Source organism: Stegodyphus dumicola, chromosome 11, assembly GCF_044657685.1.
Source record: "Stegodyphus dumicola isolate Sdum_Otavi_A_Nest chromosome 11, ASM4465768v1".
In the NCBI taxonomy this organism is placed as follows: Eukaryota; Metazoa; Arthropoda; class Arachnida; order Araneae; family Eresidae; genus Stegodyphus; species Stegodyphus dumicola.
Window position 1 is genome coordinate 92,801,532 of NC_140778.1, and position 22,920 is coordinate 92,824,451.

General features: G+C 38.4%; 1 protein-coding gene across 3 annotated transcripts in view; it reads left to right on the plus strand.

The window, feature by feature from the left end:
* The window catches only part of LOC118183624 (neprilysin-2-like), a 132,116-nt gene that overhangs the window by 52,471 nt on the left and 56,725 nt on the right, over positions 1-22,920 (plus strand). For all 3 annotated transcript variants that reach the window (XM_085826472.1, XM_085826474.1, XM_085826473.1), the window contains exon 8: positions 2,235-2,300. In XM_085826472.1, coding sequence (XP_085682598.1) covers positions 2,235-2,300 — 66 coding nt within the window. The remainder of the gene's footprint in view (positions 1-2,234; positions 2,301-22,920) is intronic.

Below are 22,920 nucleotides of genomic sequence, written 5' to 3' on the forward strand. Positions count from 1 at the left end.
AAGAAACAAATGACTTCTTTGAATAAATGTGGTCGCAGACTTTGTTGTCTAGCTTACACAGTACCTCTGTGTTTATGCGCAGGCGTCAAACATTTTGGGGCGAATTTCGCAGACGGTTGTTTCATAATTACTTGATTAAAACTTTATGCATAGACAATTTTTCTTAATTTACTTCTTCTTTAGTAATTTTAGAGACAGTGATCTCTTATGCTGCACATTTAGCAGCATGTGATGGAAGGTTTCTGTTTCTTTTCCGCAAGCAGTTTATGGTTGTACATCTCTTCCGGTATTAACCCATTAACAGCCAATTTTCTTTCTCTCAATTCACATTTATTTCTGGGTGTGTAGATTGGCACAGAGACTACAAATTGGAATATGAATGGAATATAGATGTGTTACGTAGAACTACGGAAGAGAACCAGGCGGCAGAGATACACATTTACTCAAGACTACATTTATTGACTGCACAACACAAACTGAATAACTTGTACTTGTATATACGCTTACTCACCTTCGAATCTTCAGGACGTCAAATGGCCCCAGATTTCGCGTGAGCTTAAAATAAACATACGTTAATCAACCATCATAAAATAAACATCGTTAACAAGATGGAATCTGCCATGTTCCCCAAATGGGAATCGACATTCAAGTAGCCCTCACCGGAAAATAAAATTCACATTGACAATAAATAGTTAGTAAATATATCCTAAGCCCATTGGAGAAGACCACAGTACACAAGAGTTGGAAATTATGTTGACAAAAATATGACATATCTCATTTTAAAAATGTTGAAATCTTGAAACTCGCAAAAATTTTACTTTCTCTTACAAATAATACTCTCCAGCTCACTCATTTAACAACTACTGCTCAACAACTCATGCACAAGCTTGAGGAGGTTTAAACAACAATGTTAAAAAAGTAGTCATTGTTGCCAACCTAATTAAAGTTACCAAATTTCCGCTACTAAAACAAATCCCCAAATGGTGATCAAGTCTCGAGCGATAGCTCAACCAGTGGGTTTATCTCAGTCCATTGTTCTGGAGGATATTCGCAGTAAATCAAATGAGCACATATCATCTTTATCGCGTCTAATTATTAGATCCTGAGGACTATTCACTTCGGAGAACGTTTGCTACGTGGTTCCTGCAACAGAGTGCTGCAGCCAGCGCATTCACTGCGTCCATATTGTTCACAGGTGAAGCATATTTCACACGTGAGGGACCCTTCAATCAGCATAACGCCCATGTGTGATCTTTAGAAAACCCTAAACGTAAGCAACCACGTTCAGCTTAAGAGACCGGCATTCTTGTAGACTGGTACCAGCATAACGGGGCTCCTCTACATTACACAACTGACATCTCTCACTGTAACTTTTGGATAGCTGTGGATAGGTAGTGATGGCCCGGTTCACTGGCCTGTCAGGTCATCGGACCTATCTTGCATGAACTTCTTCTGGGGCCACATGAAGAGTTTTGTGCGCTAGACTCCCATTCCTTCAGCTGAAGACTTCATACTATGTTACAACGTTATGTACTTATTATTCATGCATAGTTTTCGAAATTCATTAATAAATGTCGCTGATCTCCTGCCCGCTCCAACGGCTGGGATGTAGCGGATGGTAGACAGTTCCGTCAGTTAAGCAATAGAGCTGAAAAGCTTTACAGATGCTTAACTGATTGTCTCCAGTTAAAGACCTCGTCACTACAATATCTGTAGCTGCCGGGAGGATAAGTGACATGCCGCGAATCTTCCAAAACGTAAGTAATTCCATGCAGCGTCGCTGTCAGGCCTAGTCGATATTTCGAACACCTGTTATAGTACAGCCTTTCAATAAAGTGTTTTCTGTCTCATTAATGTATTGCTGTTTCTGCTCTTTTTCTCTGCTTCTTTGCAACATAGCTCGAAACTACGGCAATTGCGACCCTGCATATCTATGTGATTCCGAGTCGTCTCTGTAATCCCTACACACCCTGCAAGTTTATTGGCCTGGTATCGTATCACCCTGTATAAAAATATGAAAAACATGAAGGAAGTATAAGTACTTGTACTACAATTTACAGTTATTAGGGATCTTATCTATGGTAACTCAGTCTCTTAATATTAAATATTTTTGTTAAATAAATAACTTCGGACTGAATTTGATGCTTTTAATTTTTCTCCTACTTATGCTATGTAATTTCCGAGCTGATGTGATATAAAGTTCACATAAAACTAAATAAACGTTTTTTTCCCAGCTCGTTTTTCCAGGTAAATTCAGGGAGAAGTACACAGTTCAGAAGCTTATGGACGAAGCAAGACAGGTAACTGCCTTTTCATGAAATTCTTTTCAGTAGTCATAAAAATCAAAATATTAATAATGAATTCCTATTACAATTACGCCTATCAAAACACAAGCAGTTGACTTAAAATTACTTTTTGCAACGTGATTGAAATTCAAGTAACTTAAATTATACGAATTGAACTTCAAGAAGAAGATTCAGCTGGCTTATTCATTCAGAAAGATGGGTGACTTCAGAGTCCCATGATATCTTTTGGCGCTAATTGAATGAAAGGACTTCATTACATATTGCAGCCGTTATAAAGTACTGGGTGTGTAATAAAACTAATAGACAATGGAATAAATGAAAGCAAACGCTCAAATGTATGTCGGAGAAACTCTTTCGTGTCTCTTAGTAATTGCTGCCGAGATAAGATATAGAACGAGAAAGCAATATCAAGTGATCAAGCGGTAAAACCAGTGTAAACAGAATAACTGCGAGTTCAATGTGCCCAAATGTCAGGCAACACATTCCTGAGCGTTCTCTACTAGACACAGGAGAAAATTCTGTTATCTGTTATTACAATGCGTTTTATGTTACTTTATTGAACAATGAAGATAACAAGTATGCACCCACAGAATGTTGCATGATGTACCTCACATGTATATCTTCCAGTATATAGTCGAGCTAATACCCAATCAAAGATGCTGACATCGATGAAAAGATTATCGATCTCAGTGGCGCCCAGACAGCATGGTGGTTTGTGAAACTGACTGCCATAAAGATGGGCCCCCGTCTCGAAGCCGGTTTAGTTTGGTTGATTTATTTAACTATAGCAACCCCGGGGGAGGTGGACGTAGAGCAATCTGCGAAGCTACTGGCTAGGATCTGTACCTAGGCAGTCTCAACCTCGGGAATATAAAATCTGTGAACCTAGTGTTTCTGGAGGCCCCGGAGAGGTCACTCATTGGCTGGCCTGATGGTATGGCGAGTTTTAGAGCGGTGTGGCTTTAGTAGCCCGGGGGTTAGTACACTCGTCCCACTGCGGTGGGCAGCCTGAGCGACTGGCAGGCAGCAAATTGACGACCAGTGTCGCTTTAAGCAAGGAGTCCTTTTCTCCAAGGTGCGAGGATGGAGGTTCAATCTCTGTGCCTGGTTCTATGGGATGAAGGAACTTTTAGTACGGTTCAGTCTCGTGGAACGAGAAATGCCCAATCGTGCTTAACTAAAGCAAAGCACTCGAGGGCTATCTGCCTAGAGAAATGGATATCTTCGTGGAGGCCTTGATAAGGAAACTGGCTCGTATACATGTTAAGCATGGGGAAAACCATTTAAACTCCCATGCAGCAGTCCGTTCGCCGTGATTAGAACCCTAACCGAACACCAGTGTTCAACGAATTTACTCTCGGTCATTGGTGAGTCTGGCTCGAATTTCGGAGAAAACACGTATGTTTATAATTATATAGCATCTGAGTGGCAAGGGAACACTCGAAGTACACGGCGAGTAGAAAGCCTTCACGAGTGATTGGTAGTAAGGAAAGAGAACTCGGAGACCTTCGGACCATCTCTGGCTGTTCTCTTGGTGAGGTGGAGCTGCAGAGTTAGTGGGGGGGAATATACCTGTACACCCTTTAGGGAAATTCTGGTATCCTGTCCACTTATATTTGCACCTGTTGACCTTAGTCCATGCAGGGAGCTTGTTTAGTGTTCAAAGGCTGGTAATGCATAACGAAAAATGTCTGTAAGAGTTCATATCCATTATCTACAAACAGAGAGACTACAAAGAGTCTACAAACACTACAAAGAGTAAGCAATGACGTCCGTCTATTTGTATAACCAAATGTTGCTCTATGAAATATTTGAGTTGCATTCTTCCGTAAGAAATAATTTCTACAAATAGTTCTACCAGCATCTGGTTTCTTTTCAAGCACGCAGTACTATGGAATTGCATCTTCATCTGGGCCATTTCTATACATGAACTTAACCATTACCTGTTCAAGGCTTTTTCGATTAAAACTGTCACAGAAGACAGTAAAGTAATGTATTTTCTGAAGTTTGAGGGCTAAGCTTAAGCTAAGGGATGCAAGATTTTAAACTTGTAAGGATATAAGATATAAACGTTCATTTAGTTTAAACATTCAAGCCATTCATTAGTTTGAAGATTTGGAACGGTTATGTGATTCAGGGTTTCTTATGATATTTCTGTTTATATGATCTGCCCTATGATATATCAAAATTTAAAATGAAATTATTTTCTTCTATGCAAATATTTTTTTCCCAATGGCAGATTGTGAACAATTACAAATGTAACCCAGTCCATTAATCAATACAAGACCGGATGTGGTGGTCTCTTTATTATGGAGGCACCCAATAGGTGAGCCACCATCGCCTTTCCTATGAAGGGACGGACAGTTACAACCATGCCTTCTCCAGGATTTGAACCCACGCCCTTCGGCATTGAAGTCAGCTTCCCTGACCACCATACCGACTGGGTGGCATTCTATGCAAATATTAGTCGTGAAATAATTTTTTTTTTGTCAATCGTATTCAGTTATTCACCTCTGTACAGATGAGAGATCAGATAACATAATCAGTTAGGTTTAAAGTGATAGCTTTAAAGCCACTACATCAGATATTTGGGTTTATGTACAAGAGAAGCAAGATTTTTCTTCTCAGTTTCTCTTTGGATATTGGTATTGTGTAGTTCACAATTCTTTGCCTGTTGGTATTATGTGCTTTTATAATTATTTTACTATTAATATTATGTGCTTCTGTAAGTGCTTGGGTATTGCTGTTGCGTATTTGACAATTAGTATTGCGTATTTAATAACGTTTTGGCTATAGCTGTCATTTATTTTCAAAATTCTTTCTTTAACAGTGAAATATTAATTTTTTACCTATTTACCTTTTTACCAAAAAACATTGAGCCACAACTACAAAATGTGGTAGGTAAATGTAGTTTGGCGAGTTTTGTAAATTATTAAGCTTGCAGTATCAGTTAGCAATGTGAAGCGATACAACTCGCATTTGAAGTGCGTAGCTGGTAGAATGTAAAAGAGCAGGTACGACGAGTGGTGAGCATTTACAACCGCACTTGACTAATTCGATACATGACAGTGTAATGAAAAATACCTTTAAGACGTACTCGACAGCGTTAAGAAGAGTTGTCAGACTTTGAGAAGGGTCGCACCATAAGGCTAAAAGAGGCCAGTCGGTCGAACAGCCAGATCGGCCGACATATTGATCGAAGTGATATAGTCATTGTGCGTTGCTGGATCCACTGGCTCAGCGAAGGCATAGCCAGCGGTCATAGTGGCTGAGGACGTCCCCGGGCCAACAATGCGCGAGATGATCGCGCAATTAGAAGAGCTGTCACCTCAGCTCCAGTAGTCACGTGACCATTGATTCAACACCATCTGCCAACTCGCAGGGTTAGATGTATATCCAGGAACACTATTCATAGAAGACTAGATGACGCTAGACTCAGTTATCGACGTAGACTGCTTGCCATTGCCACTCCACCATAAGCAATATCGTCTGAATGGTGCCTCTCTTGCTCAATAGTGTCCGATATCAAAGCATGTGATTTTCAGCGACGAATTACGCTTTTCTCTCAATGCTGATGACCGCCGTATACGCGTCTGGAGACGAACAGGTGAGCGGTCCAAGGTACTATATATTTCTGAGCGACACAGTTGCTCTATTTGTGGCACATTTTACCTCAGAAGGGACACTGGCAACTTAAAAGGTTGAGTACTCAGCCGAGTATTGGCTGTATGGTTTCTAGGGGCTTTTGTGCTGCTACTCGTAAATAAAACGTTTTTTCTCCCATTTTTTTTATCATTTGTTTATCTACTATTTGCCTGTCTACTACTGTACTTCTGCCGACCTATTATGACTAAATTCTTTCTGAGTGTATATATATTTTTTGCAGAGTGTATTAGATAATTCGACATACTGTACAAATTATGGTAAATTATAATATCAGTTATTGTATCTATTATTGTAAATAGCTCATAGATTCATTATTGTAAACAACTTTTAAATTTGTTTGCCCTGTAGCGAGCGAGCAGTAAGACCTTACAAAGCTCGTCGTTCCAATCATGTTCAAATTCTGGAAACCGACCAGCTAGGAATTTTCGTATTTTTTCTCATGCGTAACGAGAGCAGAAGCCAGTTTTCTACAGAAGGTCCTCTGAATATTTTCCTTTAGGAAAAGCTAGCATTACACTATTCGTGATCATGCATTGTAAGTTTACATCCGGAATTATATTGAAGAGGAAGGTTCTTTGTTCATATCACAAACAGCACACAGTTGATTTTTCAAGTTTTCTGCATCGAAAAATCAACGTATTCTCGTAAAATCTTCTAATATTAAACTGCATTCCTTTTCTTTTATGGAAATTATATTGGAAAAAAATTTGTGTGCAAATAAACCTGCGGAACATTTCTCTTTTACCTTTCGATAGGTTGACTGGCTAAAATACTTCAATGGATTAATATATGCTAGAATTTTTAAAGATGAAAATTTATTTATTGATGATGTCAATTACATCAAGAAGTTCGCCCAATACATCAGTAAGGCCGATAAGAGGTAAGACAAATTTCATATAGGCGTTACATTAAATGTGCAGTTATTTTAAATCGATGACATGACTGATCGACATGAGTTGACATCGATAGACGAAATCGACATGACATCGATTGACGAATATAAGATATGAGCAGTGTAGAAAGAAAAATTTAAAAAAAAAGTCTCAAAGCTTTCAGCCTTAATATTACGCCCATAGGGGCGTTTTTTAACTTCTTTTTAACGTATGTTATTTTTATTTATTAAATATCATGTTCTTTGCACTTAAACCATAAAATTCAATTCAACAGCAATATCGCAAAATAATTTAAAAAGAGAATATCTTTAGAATTTGCGATATAAGTCACGCTCGCTGGAGATATTATTTTTCCCTCCCGTACAGTGTTGCCGTTGTTCGCTTTGAAATCGTTTAGTTTCTTAATCAAAAACTCATTATTGCTTTACCAAATATGAAGTAGATAATAAAACAAATTGCAAATTTAGTTTTTCAGATCCCCATATTCGGATGGAGACGTACCTTAGTAATATTTGATGGCTCTAGGTAAAAAAAAATATAAATCTCTCAAAGCATTATATTTTTGAGGTTATCATAAATTAAAGAAAAATCACAAAAATAGCGATAATTCTCTCAAACATAAGCCAAACCGTGTAAAATTTGAATGTGTGAAATTTGAAGGGACAGTGTAAGTGTCGCGGAGTAAAATTGCGATATGCAAATTAGTGGCGCTGCTTTCGGAATACGTCATCTGCGAGGAGCATAAAAGTCCATGTTTGAGAGCAAGCCCACATATTACACTGTGACCGTGACATCAGAAATCTGAGATAGCCAATTCATAACAATGACCTCCAGACATCACTTGCCTGCAGAACTGCGATGGAGAACCATTGGGAGACTAGAGGCAGGACAAAGTCAAACAGAAGTGCCCAGATGGCTAAATGTGAGTCCTTCTGTGGTTCATAGACTTTGGAGGCAAATTCAAACCATAGATGCGGCCTCTAGGAGGTTCAGCCAAGGACGGCCAACTGCTACGAGGAGCGCCGATGACCGATATTTGACATTATGTGCACGCAGGAATAGAACCGCTACTCCCACTCTTCTTAGATCCTCCATTGCTGCAGCCACCGGATGGTTCCTGTTAACGTCAACTGTGCGCACAAGGCTTCACGAAGGTGGTCTGTATGGGAGGCGACCAGCCATTTGTGTGCCGCTCACGTCACGCCATAGGAGAGACCGTTTGCAGTGGGCACGACAACATGTCCACTGGACGCCTGATCAATGGAGGGTGTTCTCTTTACGGATGAGTCCAGGTTTAGTCTAGGCGTTATTTGATATGGAGAGAACCTAGAACCGGTTATCATCCGTCAAACATCCGTGAAAGAGATGCATACGGAAGGGGCAGTGTCTGTGTTTGGGGTGGCATCTCTTTGGGTAGGCGCACAGACCTCCATGTAGGAACCGTGAATGCTCAGATTTATAGAGATGACATCCTTGATGTTTATGTGCGCCCATATGCCGGGGCAATAGGTGATGCTTTCCTGTTGCAGGACGACACAGGGCTATCATCGTAGATGATTATATTTAACAGGAAACAATTATGCGCATGGAGTGGTCAGCTCGATCAACGGACTTGAATCCTATCGAACACGTTTGGGATGCTTTAGGGAGACGTCTAGCTACTCTCAATCCGCCCCCCCAGACCCTTGTTGTGCTTGCAACTGCTTTGCAAGAGCAATAGCTCTCGCTTCCTATGGAACTGATAGACCGCATAATTGAAAGCATCACACATCGCTGTATGTGCTGTATTGCTTCTAGAGGTGATCATATTCTATATTGAAGGTACTTTTCCTATAGAAAATTGACACCTTCGATTTGTTCATTTTATACATGTGCTAATTTCTATACTACCATAATTGTCTGGTAATTTCTTTTTATGTTATTTGATACCTTACTATGTGTTGTATATTGTGGGTAAGTTTCATTAAATTCTACATGTAACTTTTTCAGTAATCGTGATTTTTGTGATTTTTCCTTAATTTATGATAACCAGTGTATTACAGAGCGATAATACTTGGTGGCAAGAATTTAAAACGCGGTTCGACTTGTATTGTGAATCAAAACAAAATGCCAAAACGAAATTAATAGCCCTTCTAAGTTAACGCCTTTTGGGTTAAAAAAAAGGAGGGAAGGACACTTAAATGAAAATTGTTCAGAAAATAAATTAAACACAGCTGTAATTGGATAATTTGATTAATAATTAATTAGTTTTATTAAAAGGGATAAATTATTCGTTCTGGCTAATAATTAACTCGATTAAATCTTTTAAAAGAATTTTACTGTAAAAGTGACTAGCCCTTAAAATTTGTGTGAATAGTTGATATTTAAATTTTTAATTCACGTTTCTAACATTAATGGAACATCTTATTCAAATTTTATGTAAATGATAAATTAATCAGAGAATGTTTGATAGTTATTGTTTTCCTCAATTTAGAGAAATAGCTATCCGTGTTGTAATGTTTCTAACTACTTTGTCTATGCTTAACTGAGTTGTTGAGCTATTAGGAAAGTAAAAGCAATTACGAGGTATCTATTTATTGAATGCAGGTGCTCCTGTAATTTTACTTTTTCGGCGTAGCTCTCTCTTAAAACTCGTCACGCGCTGCATCGCACGAGGAAATGAAGCAATCTTAATTCCCATTCTTAACAATATTCTTTATTTTACGTATATGCATCATATCGATAAAGCTTCTTATGGAGCTCTTATTTTTGCAATCGACAGTCGTGAACATATATGTTAAATTCCAAAGAAGTAAATATTAATACTCCAATGTTGTTAATTTTAAAAATTAATTTTACAAAAATTATGAAATCTAAATTTTTCGTACTTACCCCTGATCGCTATAATTTATGTTTAGGAAAAGTTTTTGCTCAGTTTAAAAAGTAAAAATCTGATGTGCTCACCACGATTTCCTTGTACGGCCTGTTAAATTATACACAATTTCTGCTGCATTTCATTCAAATTTAATACCTCGAATTTGATTGGAGATATATTTCTCACTCAATTGACACAATTTTCACTTTTCGGCAGGGAAAGAACAGTTAAAATAATTAAAAAAAAAAAAAAATTACAATTACAAGTAGTTTGCCCAGCGGGCAAGAAGGCAGATTTTTTGATGCACTTTTTGATGCACAAACTTTCAGTTTTGTGTATCGAAAAATCTGCCTTCTTGCCCGCTGGGCAAACTGCTTGTAATTGTAAAGAAAGTTTACTTTTGGTCCCACTGGGCGAAAAGACACTGAAGGCGCAGAATCTGACTTCATTCAATATTCTGCTAAGATTCAAATGTTCAAAGTATGGCTTCTCTGTTAGGCTTAGCCGCAATTAAACAACTTTAAAGCTGTTGATAATTCTACAACTAATGTATGAAGATTAACTAAAAGCATAAAAACCTTAACCGGAACTAAAGAACAACATAATTCAATCCTTTTTAAAGCAAAAATGCACAATTTACCATCATGTAAGGATAAAAACCAAGCCGAGCAACAGAGCGGATATATATATATATATATATACGTAGGTAAGTTGAAAAATAAGTTTCCCCTGTTGACTGTGGTCAGAGTTGTGTATGAAAGTCAAAAAATAGAATGAGACATTAAAGATATGACATACCTTTATTTTTCCACATAGGTACCAAGTACATTGAGACATTTGTCATATCGCTTGATAAGCTTCGAAAAGCCCTCCAGGAAAAAATCAGGGCTTTGCATATGGAAGAAGCGTTGAACGGCTTGTTTCACTTCAGTATTGCTTCCAAAGCGCCTTCACCCGAGATTTTTCTTCAAAGCCAGAAACAGATGGAAGTCGCTTGGTGCGAGATCAGGACTGTATGGCGGATGGTGTAGGCGCTCCCAACCAAGAGTTGCAATATGGTTTTGCGTTGCCGTCGCCGAATGTGGTCTGGCATTGTCATCCAACAGCAGAACGCCAGATGTGAGAAGGCCAGGCGCTTTTTCCGAATCGCCTCTTTCAATTTTGAGAGGGTGTCACAGTAGCGCGTAGCATTGATGGTTCCAACCTCCAAAAAGTCCAGCAACAAAACTCTTTGGGCGTCCCAGAAAACTGTGAGGAGCACTTTACCTGCAGAGGGAGCTGTCTTGAACTTCTTTCGGACAGGTTATGACGGATGTTTTCACTCCATAGATGCGGCCTTCGATTCTTGCGTGAAATGGTGGACCCACGTTTCATCCCCCGTCACAATCCGAATCAGAAAATCATTGCCATCTTCATGGTAACGCACGAGATGTTCCAGGCTGACCCCCATGCGTTGCTCCCATGCGTTTGAAGAAAAATCTCTGGGGAAGGCGCTTTGGAAGCAATACTGAAGTGAAACAAGCGCTTCTTCCATATGCAAAGCCCTGATTTTTTCCTGGAGGGCTTTTTGAAGCTTATCAAGCGATATGACAAATGTCTCAATGTACTTGGTACCTATGTGGAAAAATAAAGGTATCTTTAATGTCTCATTCTATTTTTTTACTTTCATACACAACTCTGACCACAGTCGACAGGAGAAACTTATTTTTCAACTTACCCTCGTACATACTTATATACTTTTGGTTCGGCCGATTATAAGCAAAAAGGGAAGTGCGCAGGTGCCTGTTATAACAGTCCTATGTACAAAATTTCAACGTTCTGAAACTACTCAGTTTTAATTTATGTGAGATAAGTATACCGTTTGTACACTGAGAGAAAAAAATTCTGAAAGGTTTCAGATTTTAAATTACGCCCAAAGGTTTTGTGTGTTACCTTTATTAAATATCATGTTCTTTGCACTTACACCATAAAATTCAGTTCAATAGCAATATCGCAAAATAATTTTAAAATGAGCATATCTTTAGAATTTCCGATACACAGTTCCGCGCGCAGGAGATAAAAAGGTTTTCCCCCCCTAGAGTGTTGCCATTACTCGCTTCGAAATCCTTGAGTTTGTTAATCAAAAATTCGTTAAAGTTTTAAAAGATATAAAATGGATAATCAAACAAATTCCAAATTTCAAATTTGGTTTTCCACATGCCCATATTCGTAGGAGGATTATGTCATTCAAAATTCGATGGTTCTATGTACCGTTTTATCGCAATGCGAGAAATATACATACATTTATGCAGATTTTTCATTATTTAATTTCTTCAAATATAATGCAGGACTCTAAAATTTGGTCTCAACAGTTTGAAAAGTAAAACGGACATTTAGAGTGATTCAACGCAAAATCGCAAAACGAAAACAATAGTCCTTCAGGGACAAAGCCCCTTTGGAAAATAAATTAATAATAATAATAAAAAAAAATGGAGGGGGGGATTTCTATATCTCCCTTTCTACTGGGCCGCTTGACGAAATTCAGCTTACGTTTTTCATGCCTCGAAAGCGTGACTTAGGATATGTATCATATTTATACATAGCTTATTTAAATATTGGTATATTGGAAAAAATATTGGTATGCTATTTCAGAGAAAGTACGATTTTGTGTTAAACTACCTATGTTAGAAGAAAGCTATATAAAAATCTAATACATATCCTAAGTCACGCTTTCGAGACATGAAAAACGCAATTTGAATTTTATCAATCGGCCCAGTAGAACGGGAGATATAGAACTGTCTCATTTTTTTTCGCGTACGTACGTATCGTATGTATGTACGCATCTACGTGAGCACAGACGTCACGAAAAAAATTTCTTCTGAATCCATTTTAAAACCATTTTCCAATCCGTGTTGGGAAAAAGTGTTCTTTATTCTGTGCTTACGTACATATGTCACTCAAAAACGTCGTTAAGTTGCTTTCGATAGCTGTCAAAATGGATATTTTCGTTGAAATTTAATAACCGAAATTTTTCGCTATTACAATACTTCTTTTCCTTCGTACAAGGAAGTAAAAAAAAATGACTCTGCTAAAACATAATTGGCCAAAATACTTTATCGTGTAATATGAGATCATAGTTAGGAGTCGTATACAATTGAAAAGTGAAATATTTCAGTTTTCATATGACTGAAAATGAAGTACCAGCCTAGGAAAGGCTTTCTGCTGTTATTAAAGATGAGCACTGCTAGGCAGAATTTTCGTAACTGATCAACATATTGTTTGGCCCAAAGGGCACTAGCCCAGAAGGGAATAATTTCGTTCTGGCATTTTGCGTTGATTCACGATAAATGTCGGTTCACCTTTCAAACTGATGTCACCAAATATTATAGCCCTACATTATATTTTAAGAAATTAAATAATGAAGAAACTACTTAAATGTATGTATGTTTCTAACCAGAAGGGAATTCGCCTTCGGAGGAGTAATTTCACAGCTTCGGAGAAGGGAAGTAATGCGGTGAACCTTTAGTTTACCTGCTCGATATTTACTTTATGAATGCAAAATATACTTTTATGCAAGTTTTGGCATTTATCATTATTTTTAGTCCAAAGCGGTTTTGTCTTTGAGGGACTATTGTTTTCGCTTAGCGATTTTGCGTGGAATTACTCTGAATGCCCGTTTCACTTTTCAAACAGTTGCCACCAAATATTATTTCCCTGTATTATATTTGAAGAAATTAAATAATGAAGAATCTGCATAAATGAAGGCATGTTTCTCGCATTGTGTTCAAACAACGGTACTAGAGCCATCCAATTTTGTATAACGCAATGCTTCACCGAATATGCGCATCTTGCAGCTCTAATTTGGAATTTATTTTATTATCCATTGCATATTTTGTAATACTTTAACGAATTTTTGATTAACAAACTCAGCGATTCCAAACCGAGCAATGACAATGATGGCGTAGCTCACGGCCATCCTAACAAAACACGAACATTTGAATGGTCTGGTTCACAATCTTTCAGAGTTATCTCCATAGCCTTGAGCACCGGCTCATTACTTGTAAAATCAAAATTAACGTCGCTAAATGCTCTGCCATGATGTTCACACGCTCCCGAATCCCGTACCCTACCATTAATATAAAGTTCTTCAATGACTATGTCCCCTGGTCAAATTCATATAAGTATCTAGGAGTGATACTTGATTCCAAATTAATCTGGCGTCTTCATATTGATTATACACTCAATAAAGCGAAGACCGTCAGAACCCAACTTTGCTCCCTTCTAGGCCGAAAGAGCCCTCTGTCAATCAAAAACAAAGCTCTTCTCTATACTTCCATCATTCGACCAATATTTTTGCATGCTTGCGCCATCTGGGGTACAGCTGCAAAATAAAAAACACATAAAAAAACTTCAAGGCTTCCAAAGTAAGACCCTGCGTTTAGTTTTTAATGCAGCGTATTATGTCCGTACTGATTTGATTGATTCGGATCTTAACATTAAACCCATAGACGTTGTTATTAAACAGCTTAGTCAAAATTCATTCCTCAAAGTTGAACAGACTGATAACCGTGCACTTCAACAGTTACCGGCCTACGATCCTGCTATTTGCAGCTCGCATATAAGACCTCGCTCAATCATGGGACGCGAATGCGGCATCTATCCTCCAGCTAAAAGGCGTAGACACGCCCTCTGTTCTCAGTTCGAGCGTCCGTCCCATGAAGGATGTACTTAGCCATGTAATTGCTCTACCATTCTCCTACTCCAGTATTACTGAAAAGTGGCCACCTCTGCATTCTCATTAATCTGTTCACTATTTAAACACATCATGCCCGCTGCCCTGGATATTTCGTCTCGAAAATTTAATCTTTACTTCCCTATGATTAGTGCCATATGCCAATGAGGCTATTAATCTGTAAAATCTTTCCTTTCCGCTTTTTGCTTTAGTGTCATGTTTATGTGTTATAGAATTTAAAAAGAATACATAAAATTAAAAAATACAAAAAAAAAAGTTTAAAATCATAAAACTTCCAAAAAAATCAAAACTTGCTTTTTCCTATCCCTAAACTTTCTCGAGCTAATGTTGCTTCCTCTAGTGTGCACCATGATAACCAATTATGCAGTTTTCCTATTACTGCTCACTACTTAGATATTTTTCTCATGTGGAGGTACATGGTTTTGAACCATAGGCACTTCGTAACTTATAATCATTGGCTTCTGTCAGTATAATTCTAGCTGTCAAGCAGAATTATGTCAAGAGAGCAAATTTTCACTGTGTCGAAGATTAACTACACAAAAGTAACAATTTCCATTCCCTGCCTTTGGTTACGCCAAAGGCAAAAAGCTTGCAGGTGCTCTTTTCCTCGGGGTGGCACTAGCGTTGTAAACAAAATTTATCTGTTGTCATAAATTCATTGTACTTTTTGGAGACTTTTCTTGAGGGGACTTTTCTTTTCTCACCCTCCATACAAGGGTTTGTTTCCCATGAAAAAAGAAGCATGCACTCAGAAGTTAGAATCAATTTTTAATATAATTTTATTATTAAAATACTGAAATTGTTGTTCAGTTACATAAAATAACTGCCAGATTTCTTATTTGGGGATCCAGCGCACTCCGGCTAGGATTATGATTTATCCCCAAAACTAAGAATCATTGGAGCCGGGCTAACGTGAGCTCCAGGACAATTTAAGGTCCGAAACATGCACCTTTCTCCCTTAACCATCTTCGGCACGCTATCTTTTAAAGTCAGAGCTTTGATTTAAAAAAAAAGGTAGGCAGTCTAATTAGGCCTAGAGGAGCACACAAGTAAAATTTTGCGAAGATAACACTTATAGTTTTAATTCTGTGGGTGTGCCCAAAGTGGCCTACTGATTGAATAGAGCTTCGAAAAGAGTGCTGAAACGAGAATTGTTGTCAATAAACTGACCTATGAAATGCGGAGAAACAAAGAATGCAGACTCTCAATTGTCCTAGATTATCTGTGAACCCGGTCTGGGCCCACCTAGGGCTCGCCGTTTGATTTTAGGCAAGATTTCAAGGTAAAAATTTAAAACTAATAAAGAATAAGGAGATTAGCATACAGCCAAAAAATAACATAGAAATTTCTTCTCAAACAATTCCTTTTATACCCCCCAAAAAATCTGGAATATTTCTTTGAAAAATGAGGGTCTTAAAAAACTAAACATGGCTAAAATATATGAACTGGTTTGTGTTGAGCTGCCATCTACTATAAATAAAGAAGGTTCAGAGTAACCTATAAATCCTTTTTCATTCAATTTTTCTGTGCGTACAGAGGGAAATTTTTAGGTGTGTCCAGACCGGACACACTGTGCCGTAAAGGGTTAATCCTTAAATTTACTTCGTTTCGTGACTATATGCATATATAGTATTTAATTTCTTAACGTGCTTCATGAAACCGTTCTGAAGAGTTTCTAAGCTAGAACATCATAACTTCAACTGTGTTGTCAATTTCTGTTTTCAGAGTGGTAGCTAATTATATGATTTGGAGAGTTGTTCACGAAGCTTTGCCTCTATTGTCCAAGGAATGGAGGACTTTGGGTCAGAGGAAAGAGGATAACCCGGATGTCCCAGAAAATCAACCTCGTTGGGAACAATGCCTTTCTTCTCTAATGGATGACTTCGGAGTTGCAATTAATACTTATTATGTACGAAATTACTCAAATGAAAGAATCAGGTCTTACGTAAGTATCCCTTACGTAATTTACACAAGTATCCTTTTATCCTCAAACATAAAATGATGTTATAAGGCCTAAATCGCTTTCCCGCTGTACAAAACTCCAGAAATCTAGATAAATTTTATTACTTTCTAAAATATTAATAACAGATAAAAATTAAGACTAGCACCAAAAATAGATGCAAAAGTAATAATGCACTATTGTAAAATTTCATTCTTATTTTGCAGGCAGAATATATGTTTGCTATGCTAAAATTTATTATGTTACAAATCATTACGGAGACCGAATGGATGGATGAAGTGGCTAAAGAAATGGCCAGAGATAAAGTTTGTTACATTTCTTACTTTTTGTTATATCACTTACAATGATAAATGTTATAAATTAAACAACATTTTTTGTCAACAGCATTTCCACGATACGTGCCATCATTGTCATACTCCTAAGGCATGAACGTCATGCCTATAAAAGTGTTTAAGGTGTCGCCATTGAAGGAAAGTAACATTGCGCATGCGTACATGTGCAGCTGACTCAGCGAAATCGTCCGCCGAATATCAGTTCATGTTTCTTCAGTTGTCATTTTTCGGTTATTGACTATACTTGAGCAAACTTGAACCGCAAAGGCATTTAAAAAAATCTTCGTACCTGTTTCCGTCACGTCTCCTTGGTTAGGAACAAAGTTCGTCCTATGATACTTGTGTCTAACAAAACTTTCATGTGCGCACTCCATTACAGTATAAATAAGTTCATTGCAAAATATGCATTTCATAATATACAGCATACTATTAGAAGATATTTTTCGTTCGACCTATGTGGAATAGGCTGTAGTGTCCCGAATTTTAAAATATATCAAGTTTTTAACGAAAGTTTCCCGCCAGCGCAAATATCATCTGGTAAATGGTTCGCGTTGATGTGTTTAATCACATTGTCAGGACTTGTGTTTCTCTTGATTTGCGTTGGAAACATGAATGATCCTGAATAGGAACAGGGAGCTTACTCAAGCTACACTGGTGTGCAAAAATTAAAGACGAGACGGTTTTTTCAATATAACTTTGTACAAAAGCTTTCCAAATCAACACATTTAATACCGTAAGATCCCCAATACGTAAGGACATGAGTAATGTAAGCAACACTTACTAAAAGAGAAATCAGAGGGATAAAAAGATGCTTTATTGAAAAAGTAGCATGGAGCGCAATGCGACTGAAGGCCGAAACATCCCTGTGATGGGTGTCCAGCAAGAAACATCCGGTCTTTAATAGGTGATATGATCTCCCCTGACTGCTAGGCAGCTTTCACAGCGTCTGCCCATGCTGAGAATGAGGGTGTCAATGAGTTGTTGAGGCATTGCTGCCCATTCGTCTTGCAGCGCCAATCGAAGCTCCGGAATCGTTACTGGTGGTAAGGTACGAGCTGCCAAGCGTCTGCCTAGAAAACCCCATACATGCTCGATGGGATTGAGATCCGGAGATCGTGCCGGCCAATCCATACGTTCAATATCCTCACTCTCTAAGAGCTGTTCGGCAGCTACTGTGCGATGACATGGTTCATTGTCGTCCATGAAAAGGAACTGCGGACCCATAGCGCCTCTAAAAAGACGCACATATGGAAGAAGAATCTCGTTACAATAACGGGTCCCGTTGACTGAACCTGCGTCGAAGATGTGAAGGTCTGTGCGACTACCAAGCATGATGCCTCCCCAAACGAGAACACCGCCACCTCCATACCTGTCCCTTTCAATGATGTTTGAGGGATGATTGCGGCTTCCCCGCTCTCTCCAGATGAGTATGTGATGAGAATCGCTACTCAGACTGAATCTGCTCTCATCTGTAAAGAGTACTCCCCATTGTCTCTCCAATTCCGGTGTTCCCGGCACCACAGAGAACGCCTTCTCCGATGGGCAGGCGTTAGAGGTACACACCGTACAGGGCGTTGTGCAAACAGACCACCACCGTGCAGTCTTCTGGCCACGGTAAAACGCGATATCGGTCGTCCAGTCGCCTGTGTCGTGTGTCTAGCGATTTCTCCCGCTGTCTGCCGCCTGTTTCTTCTGACCTGTAAGGCAATATACCGGTCATCTGCGGGTGTGGTTCCTCGTGGACGACCACTACTAAACCCCCGGATAGCTGTTCCTGTAGTTTGAAATTGTCTCCAAAGTCGTGAAACGATGCTGTGAGCAATTCGGAACTCTGCAGCCACACTTGTCACACTGCGGCCTTCCTCCAACTTCACAATGATTCGACCTCGGGTAAAAGATGTCGTCTAACAGATTGATTATTCGCCATTTCTCGCTGAGGCAGCAACTCGGTGTGATTTTAACTGCTATACGGCATGCAATCTCTTTGCCAGAAATACTGATGTTACACCGACAACATGCTTTATTCTACTCAGACACTCCCCCATTACGTCTACCTGCATATCTGCGCATGTGCTACCGTACATCACCTTATTTAATCTCCTGATTGGTCTTTCTGTTCGCTCGGCCTCTTCGTTCAGCTGATATGCTAATTTTTCGACTTCGTCCTTAATTTTTGGACACCAGTGTATGTTCAAGAAGGTGTGACGTAGACAACACAAACAGGAAGAGTATACGAAACCCTTTATTTTCAATCTTTTACAGGCACTTCCGAACTTCGGAATACAGAGACCAACCACTTGTGGTCTGAACGTAAAAACATAAAAACTGCTAACTAAAACTCTAAATGAAAAGCTAACTTTGAATTAGTATACGAATGCCTAGCACTAAGACCTGCCTTTATTTGAAAAAGGTACGTATGTAGTACGCCGAGCTGCTGAAACTACGATACGTCTGCAAATATCAAGAGGGCTAAACCTCTGGCCTTAAAGGCAACCAGCAACCGAGTGAAAACTCGTAAAACTACAGTGGCAAGCGGCTTGCTTCCTAAATCTCCTTCTCTCTCTCGCTTGGCAAAAAGCCACAACTTAAGTACTTGGGCGTTAGCAAGAGAATTTGCATAAACAAGTTAAAGCATTTAATTCTGGCCGGAAGTGGAAAATAAGAAGTGATAGTACAGTTTTAAAATAAAATAAATGTTAGTAAAACTTAGGATCCTTACAACATTTTGCAAAGAATGTTTGGCATTTGAAAGAAAGAGACTTGCTAGAACACTGTGTTGTGAAATTTGTAAAAAAACATCGCTAAGTCCACTGCGGAAAAAAAAAGGAGGGGACAGTTCTATATCTCCCGTTCTACTGGGCCAATTGACGAAATTCAACTTGCGTTTCTCATGTCTCGAAAGCGCGATTTAGGATATGTATTAGATTTATATATAGCATTGTTTTATTTCTGAAATGACATGCCAATGTTTTTCAGTGTTTCGATTCTACGAGTCAAGCTACGCCAAACTACCAAGTTTTGTAAAAATCGCAGGATAGTTTTTAAACAATCGGCTGTCAAAATTTTAGCTCCTCAATGATAATTGAGTTTGGTATATATTCATTAATGTCTCTTTTTTTTTTATTAAACTTATTTGATTCTTCCTTTCACATTTCGAAATTCGGGTTCATTCCAAATGAAATTGTCCCATTTTTTATGATTTATTTTTAAAATTTGTATTTTTAAATAATTTTTATAAATTTTTCAGAAAACATTTTAAATTATAATCCATAAAATTTTTATCATTATCTTAAAGTAGACTTATTTCTAAGCAAAAAATTACACTTTTTTCATTGAAAATTTCCGAAAATATACATGAATTTATACATTGGCGCGTGTTGAAATTTGGCGTATTTGATGAAAGCGATGAAACATCAAATGTGATTTAAGCACTTTGTTAAAATTATTTGAAAAGTAGGAACAATGTGACTTTTTTTTCGCTCATGCACAACGTAAAAAGGTAGGAACAACATGCCTTTTTTTCCGCTCCCGAATAATGGAAGGGAAAGGAAAATAGGTTGCGATATATTTAAAAATTCGCCAAGTGAATTATTCTTGGCGCAAATTAAAAAAATTGCGCCAAGGTAAATTTTTGAATTTCTCCGTAAATTTCGCACCAAAGTTTACAAAATTTCATATTTAGGCGTAATTTGAGTTGTAGAATCGAAATATGTAAAACAGTTGGTATGTTATTTCAGAAAAAGTCCGATTTTGTGTCAAAATACCTATGTTAGAACAATGCTATATATAAATCTAATATATATATCCTAAATCGCGCTTTGGAGATATGAAAAAGAAATTTGAATTTTGTCAATCGGCCCAGTAAAACGGGAAATATAGAACTACCCCATTTTTTTTTTCGCAGTGTACATGGTGTTAAAAATGGAACTATCATGCTACCAGATTAGAACCATCATTTACTTCCAGTTCTGTTGCAGAAAGTCAGTTACAGGATGTCACCAAAATCATGTGTACAGCTTCAGGTACTAATGTTGTATCATATGACACTGTGAAGGTTTGTTACGGAAAGTTCAAAAACAAGGACTATGGCATTCAAGAAGCAGAGCTCTCTGCCGGCCTATTGATTTCGATGAGGCCCGCTTGCGAGAACTTGTGAAAGAAGATCAGTAGGGAAACATTCGAAAGCTTGCTAAGGAGCTAGACTTTAGTGCCCATGTCCATTAGTCGTGCTATGCGTCGCATAAACTTGACGTACAAGTTCGCTGGCTGCCGCTTTAGCCGACTCCAGCAGATCAGGAGAGACGCGTTCGCGCCTGCACTGATCTTCTGGAATATCAACGTAAGGACAAAATTCTGGGCCGTATCGTCATCACTTGTCGAAAAGAGGGTTGGTCTGCGCCCGGTGACCCCGTCGGCAGCGTCGTAAATCGTAATTGGTCTAACAAAGAGGTCATGTTTTATATCTAGTGGGATGGCCGTGGTATTATCCACAAAGAGCACGTGGAAGAAAGGTAAAACTCTTGCAAGTAAGGTGTACAGCGAGATGCTAGTCCGTGTTGACGCTGCTATCAATGAAAAACGGTTTATTACGAAATTAGTTTTCTAAAAGCGGCACTGACGTTTTTCATTGATTGTCCGAGTCCCGGCGTAAAAGGAAATGTTCCGTCAAGATAATGCAAGACCACATGTATCTGCATTCAACGGCTGGACACGAGTGAGTGAGTGCGTGAGTGCACCGCTGTGATAGCTTCCGACCACGGACATGAACCAAACGGAATTATATGCCATCACGGCAGGGAAGACTCCAAAGTAACAAGGCCCAATATTACATACCAATAACAGTTTTTACATATTGATAACTGCAGGCACTAAGCGTTATTCTGGTTATCTGCTTTAAGTTCTGAACATTTTAAACATAATATTATTCACGATTGTTTCTGCTTAGGCAGTGTCTTGAGATTTTTCCTATTTTACCAAGGGCTATTCTGTTTTTGAGTGTGTTAGAAGTCCACATTGCCCAGGCAAAGTCCGCTGGTTTCTTCAAGTGCCAGGTTTTTGTATGTACACAATGGAAGTAATAATGGTCCGTGTCACCTTCCTGTCCGCATTCGCAGAAAGGAGTATCCCTAAGTCTGAATCTGTTCAGGTATACTGGGAATGGTCCATGACCTGTCAAAAACTGTGTTAGGCTAGCACAGCGGGTCTTTATTTCCATGTTAAATTTTGGCAGTAAGCATAATGTCCTTTGTCCTACCTCTGCCTCTGTCCATCTACTTTGCCAATTTTGTAGCAGACTTGTCTGCCACACCCACCATATATCCCCAATATAATTCCCGCAGACTTCTACCTGTTTTCAAATCTAGAGATACACCTTCCTGGTGGTGCTATCTTCCATTTTGCATAGGACTTCCGAAATGAGATTGATCTGTTTTGGACTCGCGGCCACATGTTTTTGGGCCGTTCATTGCTTTGAAAAGCTACCAAAATGATCCCTGAAAATCAGAGATTTGGGTGGTAATAGCTAAAGGTACTACTTTCATGTTTTTTTCCCTAACTTCATTACGAATGTTTATTAGCGAAAAACTTTCGCCACTATCAGATAAATACTGAATTAATTGCTGAGAAACAATTAATAAAATTTCGTCTAGAACGTTACTTACGATTTTTGAAGGACACACATAAGATCGTTATGTACTCGGAATTATTAGTACCTACTTAATAATTACGCTATATTAAGAGAGGGAAGTGAATAATAGTTCATGCATCAAATAAAACTGCTTAAGGAGGACAAGTCAAATTTTCTTTTAAACGTACGGAATATCGTAAATTACTAAAATCATTCAGAAAATGAAGTCAAAAATAGTCTTTATCTCTCTGGAATTTAATAGAGATATATGTAATCAACAGAACAGTTGAAGAAACGGATGCTTGCCTACAATGCAGTTGAAGATTTTATAGGGTTGTCCAAGAACTTCTTGGAGCTATCAGAAAAATCACTCCTCGATCATCAAAAATTAGTTTTTCCAGAATCTTCTCTAGGTAGCAAGAAATCGCAAAACTGCTCATATTTTATATTCTGGTTGCGTTATTCTTACAATTCGAATGCCAATCGATTTAGAATTACAAAATCGAAATTATAATGCACAAAATAAACAAGCACATGAATATACAAACCCT